General features: G+C 40.8%; 1 protein-coding gene across 9 annotated transcripts in view; it reads right to left on the reverse strand.

The window, feature by feature from the left end:
* The window catches only part of PPP2R2B (protein phosphatase 2 regulatory subunit Bbeta), a 495,072-nt gene that overhangs the window by 59,458 nt on the left and 421,086 nt on the right, over positions 1-14,528 (reverse strand). For all 9 annotated transcript variants that reach the window (XM_054489452.2, XM_054489455.2, XM_054489451.2 and 6 more), the window contains one exon: positions 1,204-1,381. In XM_054489452.2, the coding sequence (XP_054345427.1) occupies positions 1,204-1,381 (178 nt within the window). The remainder of the gene's footprint in view (positions 1-1,203; positions 1,382-14,528) is intronic.

The raw sequence follows: 14,528 nt of genomic DNA on the forward strand, positions 1-14,528 counted from the left end.
ACCAATTTTTACTATGAAATATAGGGTCAACATAGTGGGGGTGAAAATACTGGTCCAGCTATTCAGCATTTTTTTTTTTTTTTACTTTTCTATATATTTTTTATTTTTATTATTTTTTTTGAGATGGAGTCTGGCTCTGTCACCCAGACTGGAGTGCAGTGGTATGATCTCGGCTTACTGCAACCGCTGCCTCCTGAGTTCAAGCAATTCTCCTGCCTCAGCCTCCCAAGTAGCTGGGACTACAGGTGCCCGCCACCACGCCTGGCTAATTTCTTTTTTGTATTTTAGTAAAGTTGGGGCTTTGCCACGTTGGCCAGGCTGGTCTTAAACCCCTGACCTGAAGCAATCCACCTACCTAGGCCTCCCAAAGTGCTGGGATTACAAGCGTAAGCCACTGCGGCCAGCCGACTTTTCTATATTTAAATTAAACAGGAGATAATGATACTTACATTACAGGGTTGTTTTATCAAATATGTCCTTGCGGGTAGAAATTATTAATATAAAGAGGCATGATGGGGGCTTGAGGATTGTTAGTAAAGTTCTGTTTCTGGATGTCAATGCTGGTTATAGGTGAGTTCAACCTCTGAAATTTCATTAAACTGTACAATTATAATATGTATACTGTACATTTCATCAAACTGTACAATTATAATATGTATACTATATATTTCATCAAACTGTACAATTATAATATGTACTTTTCTATATGCATAATATACTTCAATGAGGTAAAAAATGTAATACTATAAAGTTCCCATTGCAAGTGCTTGGAACTCAATAAATGTCAGTCACTATTATTTTCACTATTATGATACAATGGAAACCAGTATGTCTGTGGTCCATGCTGTCCATACAGATTTATGAATCCTTTAACAGAGAAAGAACCTGAACTCTAGGCTCTTATCCTATTGTTGATAAAATCACCTCTAATTTTAATTCATGACATATAAATGCCTCTGTATGAAGGAATTGATTCAGAGTCCCAATCCAGAGCTAGCCCTGGCCTCCCACTTGTAATAACAATATTTCCCTAACTTTATTGTTATGATTAAAGAGTCTCATAGGTGCCCGTGTATTTTAAAAGGGGCAAGTTCTCTGCAAATGCTAGGTGTTGCATTTCTATTCCATATTTTCTCCCAGCCCACTCGTACCTGAATACTCTTAATTCAGGCCAGTTGATTCTTGATCACAAAGAAAGGATACTAAAACTTTGATTGGTTATTTCAAAGTTCCATAGGTTAATCCTCAGGTCATCAGCAGACATGTAGGTTTCATAGTCGCTGTTGACGGATATGGAGTTGATGTGATATGTGTGTGCGTTGGCAAATACTCTTCGTGGGGTGGCCTCCACCATCAGGTCCATGGGTCTCAGGACAGGCACCTGGGATGCAAGAGAAACAAATCACTTCAGAACCAAAGATCTTCCATAGCAAAAGAGTGTGCAGGCTAATACCATTTATTATCACACACAAAATAATAGCCACACTGAAGAAACTCCAAGTTAGAGAAAGAAGAGGCTAATAATGAATCACACACTGTTCTTTTTCCGTTCTGTTCTTCCTCTTTCAAAATATATCACCATCACTTAGCCCTGGTGGGAAATTTCATTCTTTATAAATTCTAAACATTTTTCTAAGCCCCTCCAGGTAGCCTCATCTCAGGGGAACTTGGCTTCCATTGTGGAGTCATTACTTTCCAGAGACATTATTCTATATATTTTTTTTAACATGAAATCTATTTAAAAAAGGGAGTTATGGGAAAATTTTAGAAATGTCTAGTTCAACTTTAATCTAAATTTATCTTTTATGTCTTTTCATCTCATGGCTTTGGAAGCTACACCCCTTCCTGGCTTTGTCCTTAATCCTTAAGGGCATTTTGGGAAACTTTAGCATCACCCAAGACTCTAATCGTCCAAATTCAGCTACTAATATATAGGGAACCCAATGACATCTGATTGACCTGAGAAAATCTTGGTTTATATTTGTCTTAGAGTGCAAACCAGGTAGTGTCCACTTTTACATGCAAAACTGTCCCAGTTTGGACATTAATGATATGATCACCTTACTGATACGTAAATACTTCTCAGTAAGTTTTTGTTGAATGAGTAAGAATACATGATTAAATGATTTCTTTCTGGTGGATCAGAGAATCGGCAACTAAATAGTTTCCCACACATGACTGTCTTTCTGGCAAACATGAACAAAGACCTATCACTCTTCCTCCTTTGAGTTCTGGGTGAACTGGATACAAAGAAAGAGAATAAGAACACTAATGCCTGAGAGGGAACAAACTAAAAAAAACACCCAAAACAAACAAAACCCCACAACACAGGTGTGGTCCCTTAATAGAAACGAGATAATAAAATAACCAAAGCTATTTTCTTTTCAAGCAAATCATTTCTTGCAACTAAGCCCTGACTGATTTGATACCAAGTGGTAGATTAAAACTTCAACTTCTGGATTGGCTTCAACCCAGGTGGCGAGGAGAAGAAAAACAAAAGTTAAATTTTCTGAAGTGCAGTCACCTCACCAACATAACCTTTTAGAAAAAAGAATTCTCCCAGTTCAGACTTGCGGGACTTTAACTCACCTATGAGGGAATTTTTAAATCAAATCAATGATTCAGAGGAAACATAGAATTCTAGACAGATGTGGTACTTGATAACCCAGAAACCAGAGGTGACTTGAGGTGTGGCTGTAGAAGGGTCAGGGGTCCTCTGAATACTAGGAAAGGAAAGGGAGGGAAAGTCTTCGTGGTCCCCCATCCCAATTATGGATAAGGGCCCTATAGATTGAGTGTGTGTGGCAGGGAATGGGAGACCAGGGTTCTGATCAGATTCACCACTAACAAATAGGCTATGAGGTCTGGGCAACTAACCTGCTCCTCCTAAGCTTGAGCTCAATTGCACTGTCTGCAAAACAGTGACCATGCTCCTTGTGCCCTCACTATCGCAAAGGGTGGTTTGGGGTTTTGTTGAGATGATCTGACCTCCAATGCATCCTCCTACCCACTCTTTCAACAATATTTACTGAGTGCCACACGAAGTCCTGGGGTGTTCAACTGGTGAGCAGAACCAGACACAGGTCCTGGCATCATATACCTGTTCTTGTCAGGGGAGATAGACATAATAAAAAGGGCTAGGTGCGCAAAAGAGAGGATATACTGCCAAGAGGGATTTAACCTGCTCAGGGAGAACTGAAGAGGCTTCCCTGAGAATGTGTGTGTTGGAATGTGAAAGATGGGTAGGGATTTAACCAGGCCAGGAGGGGAGTGGAAGGGAGAATGTGTCTGAGGGATGTGCAAAGGTCCTGTGGTAGAGGTGAACAAGGCAAGAGTGAAAAACTGATAGGTCACTGTAGTTGAGACAGAAGTAGTGATGGGAGCTATTGTGGGAGACGAGGTGACAGGGTAGGTAGGAGGCAACACCCCCCAAAAAAGTTTTGCCATTATTCCAAGTGAATAGGGAAAAAAAATGAAAGGATTTGCAATGACTGTGGTATAATCAAATCCAGGTTTTGACTAGATCAGTCCAGATGTACAATGGAAAACAAGTTAGAGGACGAATGAGGTAGAATTTTTAAAGTGAAGATCATACACTTTTGGACATCAACTAAGGGCATGCCTGAGTTAAGGCATTGTGATGGATAAAAAAGTGACTTTGCCCTCAGAAACTCTACACCGAAATATTTATTAGGCATTTTCTGTGTGTCAAGCATTCTTCATACAAAATCTCAGGTAATTCTTTCAAAAGCTCTGTGAAATAGGTACTCATACAAAGAGAAAACTCAGGCAGAGAGAGGCTAAGTCACTGGCCCGGGGTTGCCCAGTTATAGGAGACATAGCTAGGTTTAATTTGGGGACTGGAAAGGGAGTGTTCTTTCCACTGCACCACATCACATTGAAATATCATACAGGGTAGGTATGATAAATGCTCTGAAAGTGACATAAATTGCCAGGAGAATTTATGGAATAACTAGTGTTACTGGTAGTTATAATGGTAGTGGTATTCTTAGTAGTGTGGTGGTTAAGAAACCTCAATTAGGTGTTGTAGGTGTTCACGGTATTTGAACAGGGCATCTATTCTTTCAGAAATGTGTGCCATGCTTTTATAGTTTGTCACAAAGGAGCTCCCCACCTGAAGCTTTTGGTTGCTACCTGGTTCCTCTGCCGTCAAGAGGTAGCAGAGCTCAAAGCAGGACCCCAAGGGTCACAAAAGAAATGGAATCTGCAGGACTTCCTGTGGCTCCTCCTAAACTCTTCCCTGGGCCTCCTCAGTTACCGTGCATTGTCTGCAGAGATTTCTTGTGGCGGTGGCGACATGGAAGGGAGCATGCAGCCAGGAACAAGAGGCATTACACAGTGGGAGCTGCCAGCCCACAGCTTCAGCTTAATGTGATGGGCCTGCCTGCTAATTCAGGCTGACATATTCCATGATGTACCACTTAATGGGGAAGGGCTCCGTGTAGGTATCTGGGGATGGAGCCTCTAATGCTTTGCCCAGATAAGACGGGGGGATGGAGAGCTGAATGCCGCTCGTGGTATTCCAGCATCAGTCCCAGGCCTATGCCAAGGCTTGTCTGCTGCCCAGTGACTCCTCTCACAAGGAGAAAGAGGGAAGTTTGGTGGTTCAAGCAGGACATGATGGACTGATTAGGAAACCACATTGAGACTGTGTTTTTTTCATCTGCTCTGGCCACATACTCCTTTTAAGGCCAGGAGGAAGGAGATCCGGACACTATTTCCTGAGTCAGGTCCACAGTCAATTGCTAAGGCTTGTCTCTGGAAGCATACATGGAGAGCTTCTTGTGCCAGTCACTGCGTTTAGAACCCCTGACTCCCTGCCCCACCCGACTCCAAGGTGTTATCTCCTCCAGCGCCCTCAGTAACCAACCTTCCAAGGAAGATTCCTCTGTTTGCCCCATTTTACAGGGGAGGTGGGGGGAGGTGGAGTATCCAGTCCAATGTCACACAAAGAATAAGCTGGGGGCTAGGATCTGAAGCCAGTTAATTTGGTTCCTGAATGAGCACACCTAGCCACTACTGTGAATGAAACTATTAGGTTGAAATACAAAACTGCCATGTTTGCAAGTCAAAAATTGTCAAATATCAGCAATCTCATGTGGTTTAACCTAACACTTTGGAAAGGCTCTGTGGTGTATGGATGTGACATCAAATCAGGGAACATTTTGGCTTGGAGGGACCCTTAGAGCCTCTTCCTAGGACATCATCTGTGTGTGTGGTGGGAGTCTTATAGTGGGAGGCCATAGTGTCTAGGCCTCTCCTCCTTCATTATTCTTGGTATTATATGCTTGCATCCTCAATAATATCATGCTGAAAGAACTATTTCTGTGGATAAGCAAAGTGTGAAAGTGAGCAGCCAGGGTAGTTCCTGAAATCTACAGATGAGGACATTGAGGTCTGAGAGATTAAGCACCTTGTCCATGGTCACCCTTCCAGGGTTGCTTGCACAGCCTAGGTCTCTGCTTCCTGTCCCAGACTTCTGCTCCCACACACCATCTGCCTGAGCCATTATCCACAGGACCAGAATGCCCTTTTGCCAAATGACAGAAGCAGAGCCAGACAAAATTCAGATTAGGCCAGGACGTCTTAACTCAGTTCAAACCTTGTCTGAGCCATCTCGGCAGAGTCGTTGATGGGGCTAGGATCAATGCGGAGACAAGGGATGTGCTGCATGAACAGCGGTCAGTCCTTGGCCCTCTGAGCAGTCAGTCCTTGGCCTATCCGCAGGTGGTTCTGTGTTGAGCAGCTGGAATTCAGTGATGTCCCCCGATTCAGGTGCTTCACTGTCCTCTCTGACCCTGGTTGAGTTTCAGCTCGTTCTCCTAGGCTGCTTTCAAAGGACTCGCATCCCAGCCCTGTGTCTTGCCTGGACACCCAGTATTACATTAGAATATCAACCGAATAATGTCCCAAGCCCCAAAAGAGCAGCCTGAATCTAATCTGCAATAAAGCTTACAGAGATATATTTCAGTTGTAATATTCCTGGGAAGCTCTTACCCCCAGAGAGTGGCACGGCTTCCCCCCTCACTTCAATCAGCCCCTGATCAAATGTCACCCCCTCAGGGAGGCCTTCCATGACCATCCCACCTCAAATCGCACAGCCTCCAGTCTATCCTCTTACCCAACTGACTGCTTAGAGTGTTTTAAACACTTCAGCAGTTCCTCAGTGAATTTTCATCGCTATCCTATGATTAACTTGGTAGATGTTACAATCCCTATTGCACAGATGAGAAAGCTGAGGCAGAAAGGTGAAGTTGTCTGAAGGCTCACAGTGAGTCTGAGGCAGGGCGAGTACTCAGGCCTGGCACTCCTGCCACTCCTTGACTCAAGAGTCTATGCTCTTAGTCGCTTAAGGCACACTCAGATGCTTGGGAGGGAGACAAGTAAATAGACCTTTCAGCGAGGGCAATCACGCTGCCATGGAGGTCATCAGGCACTGCCCAGGCAGTATGAACCAAAGGGGTCCTGCCTGGGGATCCCAAGGCAGACCTCAGAAAGGAGAAGACTACCAAGCTAGGCAGGGCTTGAAGGGTGAGTGGGAGGTCCCCAAAGAGAGGTGGGGGTTATGGAGGGGAGGGAACTGGGCTTCAGTCAGAGGGACCAGCAGTGTGTAAACTCAGAGGAGAGACAGCAAAGTATACACATACAGATGGGTGACTGTGCTTCTGGGGTGAGGTCAGTGATTTAGTTATTCATTCAACAAATACTTATTAAATCCCTCCTCAATAGCAGACATGTTCTAGGGGCCGGTGCCACAACAGTGAACTCTCTGTGGGGCATAAGTTCTTATGTGTATGTGTACCTGAGGAAAACCTGAGTTGGGTAAGGGGCTAGCAAGCGGGAGGTGTGCTCTTTGAGGTGGGGTGGTCATAGAAGGCCTCTCTGAAGGAGTGGTGTATGAACAGGGACCTGAATGAAGTGAGAGAGGGAGCCATGCAGCTCTGTGGGGAAGAGCATTCCAGCCAGAGGGAACAGGAAATGCAAAGGCACTGAGGTTGCAGTGTGCTTACAGTACAGGAGGAACAATAGCAAACAGCCTTTTTTTTTTTTTTTTTTTTAATAAGAAATGGGGTCTTGCTATGTTGCCCAGGCTGGAGTGCAGTGGTGATTCACAGGCACGATCCCACTACTGATCAATATGGGAGTTTTCACTTGTTCTGTTTCTGACCTGGGCAGGTTAACCCCTCCTTAGGCAGCCTGGTGGTCCCTCACTCCCGGGAGGTCACCATATTAATGTGAACTTAGTGTGGATATCCTATCAGCATAGGGCACTACAGCCCAGGACTCCTAGGCTCCAGTGATCTTCCTGCCTCAGCCTCCTGAGTAGCTGACTACAGGCACGTGCCATGTACCTGTCAGCAAAGAGCTTTTATGGCTGGAGAGGAGTGAGTAAGGAAGCATGGCAGTTGGAGAAGATGTTGGATCAGTAGTCAGGGCCGGATCACCGCCTTCACTGTGCAGCTGAGGAAAGCTCAGGAAGGTGTGAGTGGCTACCTGTGAGTAGCTGCCTGATACAGGACTGTATCCTCCCTCACCATTCCGTCTGTCTCTGCTCACCCGCTTTGAGTCTTCCTCCCCCAGGTTCTTATTATCTTTCCTACCTCTCCTCTTGGGAAATACCAGATCATCTTTCACTTCCCAGAACCCATTTACTAACAAAATGAATGTTGCTGTCATTTGGCTTATTTGGTGACCACACCAGCGATTCTTCACAATCTTCCATGACACCTAAGTGGGGGTTGGCGGGTCATGGTGCCTTGCTTCAGAGACATGCAATTAAAGCAGAGTAGAGCCCTAGAAAACAGGAAGCCCCTGAAGCCTCACTTTAAAAAACATCTGTGAAAAGGCACAGCAAGGGGAGGCCATGGGGAGGACTCCCCTCAATGCGCCTTCATGAGAGGAGTTTTTCACAGAGAAAAAACACAGCTGTGTTTACCATGGCAACCTCCAGCAGCTCGTAAGTTGACAGATTCAAGGCAAGACTCGGAGAAGAGAGAAGAGATGGCCAGATAGGAGATAAAGAACAGAAAAGATGAAGTCATGGAGAAGGAAGAAAAGAGATGTCTGTCTGTAGGATGTGCATGGATTTTAGCTGTTTAGTAACTCTAGGTCAAATCTCATTGAGGTGAACAGACAAACCTTTGAATACCATTGCTTGTTACGGACAAGCATAATCAATTATGTTATGGAAGGAGCATCCACGTTCTCCTTCCTAAAATCAGATCTCAGGAGTACCCACAGGGTAGGTTCTCCTTACTTTTGCAAAAGAAAGATATAGAAAATGTACCTTAACTTATCCTGAATCTTACTAAGGTGTACTATGCAATTCATAAACACTTCTGAGAGGGACATTTGCATGATACTTTTAATCAAGGCCCCATAGACGCCCCCATCCCCAGCTCATTATGATACGTACAACATAATCAACATTATGGGGTCTTTTGAAAAAATTGCTATCAATTTAAATCCACACTTGCTCCATATCTCCTTGTCAGTGTTCAACAGATGCTCCCCATTCCCCTCTCCAAATAATTGAGATTACATTTAGACTGACAGTATATATCAAGGTCATGGGGTTTGGTGGGTTCTGTATCATCAATTAGGAAGTGCATGTAGGAAGGTTATAACCACACACTGGCCCCAGATACAGCCTTCAACAAACACTTATTGAGCATCTACTACATGCTGAGAAGTTGCCACAGAGAGTATCCTTGAGAAGCCTAGGGGAGGTAGGCAATATGTAACCCCTTCCTTCTTCTTACTCAAACCACCCCTTTTGGGAAGACTGTTTGATCTAGAAAAGACACAGATGAGAGCGGAAGTCCTGGGTGTCCACCTCATCCTAGGTATAAGGAAACCCTCACCCTGGTGCTCTGGGACCACAGGTTTGAGGCCCAGTGGAGAATCTGAGGGTGAATATGTTATCCCATCTTGAGGCACTAGATGGTAAATCTCTTAGAGGGACTTGGAAATTCCAGATTCCAGCCTCACTTGAAATTTATCACCTTGCCTTTTCACTGGGCTTCCTTCAAGAAACAGCCTTCATGACTTTTTAGTAACAACTGCCATAGGTTTGGGATAAAGCCAATAGCTAAGGGGCACCCAGACTTCATTTTCAAGGAAGAGGGAGTAAGTTGTCATAAAAATGGGAGAGCATTGTGTTCTCCTGTAAATATCCTAATTCCAAAGAATACAGCTCAGTGGTACAGAGCAGCTGTCTTCAATGAGAATACTGTTCCCCTAGGAACAGTAGTGGTGGATGACTTCCTAAGAACTATGTGAAAAAGTTTTAAGGAAATTCATTTCTTCGTTCCTAACTTCCATGTTCTCCTTCCTAAAATCAGATCTTCTCAGGAGTACCCACAGCCTAGGTTCTCCTTCTTCCTTTTGCAAAAGAAAGATATAGAAGATGTACCTTAAATTATCCTGAATCTTACCAAGGTGTACTATGCAATTCACAAACATTTCTGAGAGGGACATTTGCATGATACTTTCAATCAAGGCCGCATAGACACCCCCATCCCCAGCTCATGATATGCATTTCTAATAAAATTTTACTTTTTATATTTAGTCATCATTTGTCAGAATTATATGTTTATGTTGTTTTGATGTATTGTGTTCTATTAATAGTCAAAGCAACAACTAAACCCAGAAGATAATTTTAAAGTCTTACAGTCATATATTCATAAAAGAAAAAATCTATTTACATCTATATTTGTCATAGAAATGATCAAAAAAGCTTTTAACATGATTTAGGGGACATGCAATAAAAATAGATGTTTGAAGAAGAAAAAATAATAATATAAAGCTTCTGACTTAAAAAAATTGTTCACATATTCTTTTAGGGGGTATTGGTGAGTATCCAGTAATGAGGTATTTAAATCCCACTGGATGCAACAAAAAGGTGATATAAAAGCTTTATTTTAAACTGCCAAGGTTTAAAATACTTTGGAATCACATTTTCTGCAATTATTTAACATTACAATGGAAATGCTTAGTTGCCTACTTTAAAATGCTCAGGAAAGTACATAGCTATTCAAAATTCTTCTGGAGGTACACAAGCACACAATTTGAATGGTATAAGAGGATTTTTAGAGTTATGTGGACTTGGGCTTGGATCCTGGCTGTGCTAATTACCAACCATGTGGCCTTGGGCTTGCTGCTTAGTCTTTCTTGATATCAGTATTCCCCTCCTTAATGCTGGGGATATGTAACACTTTCAGTAGCACTGTTAAGAGAACTTAGCACAAGGATTGACACATACCATCTAACGAAGAAACATTTATGGAGACATGATTTGTGCCAGGATTGTGCTAAGCATTTATGCACATCATGTTATTGAGTCTTCACAATGGCCTTATGAAGTAGGTACTAAGATCATTGTCATTTGATGGATGTAACTCCTGAAGCAACACAGGTCATGAAGTTTGCCCAAGGTCATATGGTTGCCAAGGGGTAGAATTGTCCCTGGATGTCAGCTGTCTGGCTCCAGCCCCTATGGTAGCTATTATTAGCATTCTTACCATTAACTTCCAGTTGTAGAAAAATGGTCCATTCTGAAAGATTGCCTGGGGAAGATTTTCTGACTTTTCTATATTGACTATGAGGTTTTAGCATCTCTTCCGTCTACCAAGGGAATTCAGTCATGATTATATAACGTTAAGGTTGCTTAGGAAAAGGAGCTAGGGGAATGATTGGTCATTGGATAGCGATTAACTTTATTGAGAATTTAAAAAGCTGAAAGCTCTCCTGGGTAGGAGTTTTGCAAATAGCTCCGTCCTCATTGTCATGAAAATCTTGAACAATATGGACGCTCATCCAATTATCAAAGCAACCTGGGGGGGCAGAGTCTGGCATTGTGTGTATCCATTATTGAAGGGTAATTCAGTGTAACAAACCAAATCGAGTATGTACAATGACTGTCAAATAAAATAAACCACTAACAAATTAAATTACTTTTCATTTTCAGTAGGAAGAATGCCAGTCATTTTTCATTTTAAAAAATATGCATCTTAATTCCATTTTTTAAAAACGTGAAAAGAAGCATTTAAAGGCCTCTTGTGCTATCTATACTGATGTTTATTTTCTATAGATATATTTCTCCTGGTCCTGGGGCATTTTCCCTCAAAGAATTAGCGGAGCGTTAAACCTCGCTTTGGTCAAAAAACCTGTTTCTTCCATGGATCAATGGTGGATGGAGTTCAGAAAGCAGGAGTGATAGGCTGGCTCTGGCTTACAGTGACATATCAGAGCTGTTGTTTCCAGAATGAAACTGCCACTCACCAGCACCCCGCCAAAACCCCCTGGGAATCCTATCCAAATAATATAATTTTGAGATTTCCCTGCTCACACCCTTCAACAGCCTCAATATGTCCCTAATTTCTTCTTTTACTGGCTTTGTCATACAGATTGAAATAAGCCTGAGAAGAAAAACCTCTTTGAACCAAGTCAGGCTTTGTGTTTCAGGTCATTAAATATCTTAGAATTATATTCTTTCATTTGACAAACATTTATTAAATGCCAATCACTGTATTAGGTAGTATGTGTACACAGTGAACAAAACAGATTAAGGGGTAGAATTTAAAGTCTAACAGGGAAGAAAGACATTAATGTCTCTAAGTAAATACATTGTTATAAACTGTCACTGATGCTACAAAGAGATGTATATTGTTTCATGAGAGAAAGAAATAGGGGCTCTAATTTAGATTGAGGAATCAGATAAGTTGTTTTTAAAGAAATAACAATTCATCCCACAAAAGCAGGGCCATAAGCATTCAATCCTCTAAATCAGTGTTTCTCAGTTAGGAGCGATTTTGCCATTGGGCAGTGTCTGGAGGTATTTTTGGTTGCCACAATAGAGGGGATGTTACTGGCATCCGTGTGCAGGAACTAGGGAGGTTGCTAAACTCATTTTGATGAACAAGGCAGCTCCTCCTGAAACAAAAAATTATCTAGCATAAAATGTCAACAGTTCCAAGGTTGAAAAACCCAAGTCTTAAGGACACTCTCCTGGAACACAGTCAAAATCAAGGGTGGATAGAAGAAACCAAGTACTAACTTCTACAATAGGCCAGCAATAAGTTTCAGTTCATGAAGATGTTTTGGATTAAAAGGTACTTCATATACAAAGATATATACATATATACATAAATATATAAAATATCTATGTTTAATATCTATATTTCAAAGACATATAAAATATATATTTGAAAGACTTATCCCCTATGGCCAGCTGTAAGAATAATATATAATGCATAAAAGCTGCCTGGGGAATTAATGTATATATTTTAAATTCAATGCATCAAAAATGGTTTGCATGGCAAAAAATTTCATGCTCTTTGTGTCATTGACTTCTTTTGGCCTGACTATAAAAAGGAGAGGAAAGATACCTTTTTCTCAGAAGATAAACTCGCTAATTACCAACTCATGCAGAAACCTGTAATTCTGCCAGTTTTATCTTATTTTTTCCCCAGACACTTACTTTTTATGCCAATATCACTATTTCTCAAAGTGTGTTTCCCTGTTCACTGCCTTTCCTGTTATTTCCTTTGATGTTTTACATTGTGTAATGCCACAAGAAAAAAAGAGACATCTTAAAATACCCCAGTAGAGGAAAATTTCAATTAACATTTATAGCTGGGGAGAGTGGGGTTGGGAGAGGCGGTGGTTTAATTTTTGGTTAGTTTGGTTAGGATTAATCACAAAAATTGTTTTTGCTGTTTTTTAACTGTTATTGATGAAGTATTACTTTTTCTTATTATTAGGATAAATATCACTGAATCTTTGATCACCGAGGATTGACCAAGCCTCAGAAGTATCACACTGCATTCTGTCATTTATTACGGTGGAATATACAGAACCAAGGAGATAAATACAAATTTGATATTAACTTCAAGAATCTTACAACTGGAAGTTACCTGAGAAGTCATTTACATTAAAAAGGTCTGGATAAACACAAAGATGCATTTCTAAGAATTTAAAAAACATGGCCTTTCATAGATATCCATAGCATGTCAGTTCTGCCTCCCACCAACAGATGGCAGTAGTAATTACTAGCAACACTGATTTAGAAACAAATTGACTTAAGACTGACATTTCAGGGTTACATTGTCTGATTCTCAATCTTGGCTGCACATCAGAATCAAATAAGACCTCTTGTTAAAAACTGATGCCTGCCTCTCCGGGGTGCTCTTTTGCCCTTCTGCTTCTGCCATGGGGTGATGTGGCATGAAGACTCTCACAAGATGCTCGCACCTTGATATTGAACTTTCCAGCCTCTAATACTGTGAGAAATAAATTTCTTTTCTTTATAAATTACCCAGTCTGTGGTATTCTGTTATACAAATACAAAATAGACTAAGACCATGGGTTTAAAATGATTTTTATAGTTCTATACTGATTGAAGGTTTATGTTAATTTTAAAAATTCTGATTATGTTTATAATCATAAAAAGAACATCACTTATGGAAGATAAAAATGACAGGAAAAGGGTTACTATTTATGATACACAAAGAGTTCATGAAAATTAGTAAAAAGACAAACAGCTCAGTAAAAATATGGGCAAAAATAGGAATGAAAAATTCAGAAAAAGGGAAAAGAGAATGACCAAGACATAAATAGAAATATGCCCAACTCATTAGTAAAGAGATGTAAATTAAGATTTTTAAAATCTTTAATCTTATAAAAGATTAATCTGATGAATCTTTTAATTTTTAACTTTTACACATAAAGAATTTACTATATGCCAGTCACTGTTATAAGTCTTAAGACTATTAATTCATTTACACTCATAACAATTTTATGAGGTAGGTATTCATATCATCCTCTTTTTACAGATCAGCATATCTGAGACACAAAGCAGTAATGTGTCCTAGCTAAAAGTACACAGCTAGTACTTGCTGGAGCTGAGACAGGTACTCAGTATTTCTAGCCAAGGGAGTTCTAACTCTAAACCACTATACTATGCTGCCTCTCAGTTGGAAGTATAAAAAGAAAAATATAACATCCTATCCTGGAGATGGAATAAACAATGAGCATTTACTCATGGAAGCATAAACTACAACAAGATTTTCTGAAGGTAATCTGGAAGTAGCTGTTAAAATAACGTACACATCTTTTAACTTAGTAAACCTTACTTTAATGAAAACCATCCTATAAAAACATCCGTATATAACAATATACAGGCATGTCCCAGAGATACTGCAAGTTCAGTTCCAGAACACCACAATAAAGTGAATATTGCAATAAAGTTAGACAAATTTTTTTGGTTTTCCAGTGTATATAAAGTTATGCTTACACTATACTGTAGTCTATTAAGTGTACAATAGCATTATGTCTAAAATAACAAGGTACGTACCTGAAGTAAAAAATACTTTTTGCTAAATAATACTAATGATCATCTGAGCCTTCTGTGAATCATAATCTTTTTGCGGGTAGATGGTCTTGACTCAATATTGATGGATGCTGATTGATCAGGGTGGTAGCTGCTGAAGGTTGAGGTGGCTGTT

This window comes from Pongo pygmaeus, chromosome 4 (assembly GCF_028885625.2).
Source record: "Pongo pygmaeus isolate AG05252 chromosome 4, NHGRI_mPonPyg2-v2.0_pri, whole genome shotgun sequence".
Lineage (NCBI taxonomy): Eukaryota > Metazoa > Chordata > Mammalia > Primates > Hominidae > Pongo > Pongo pygmaeus.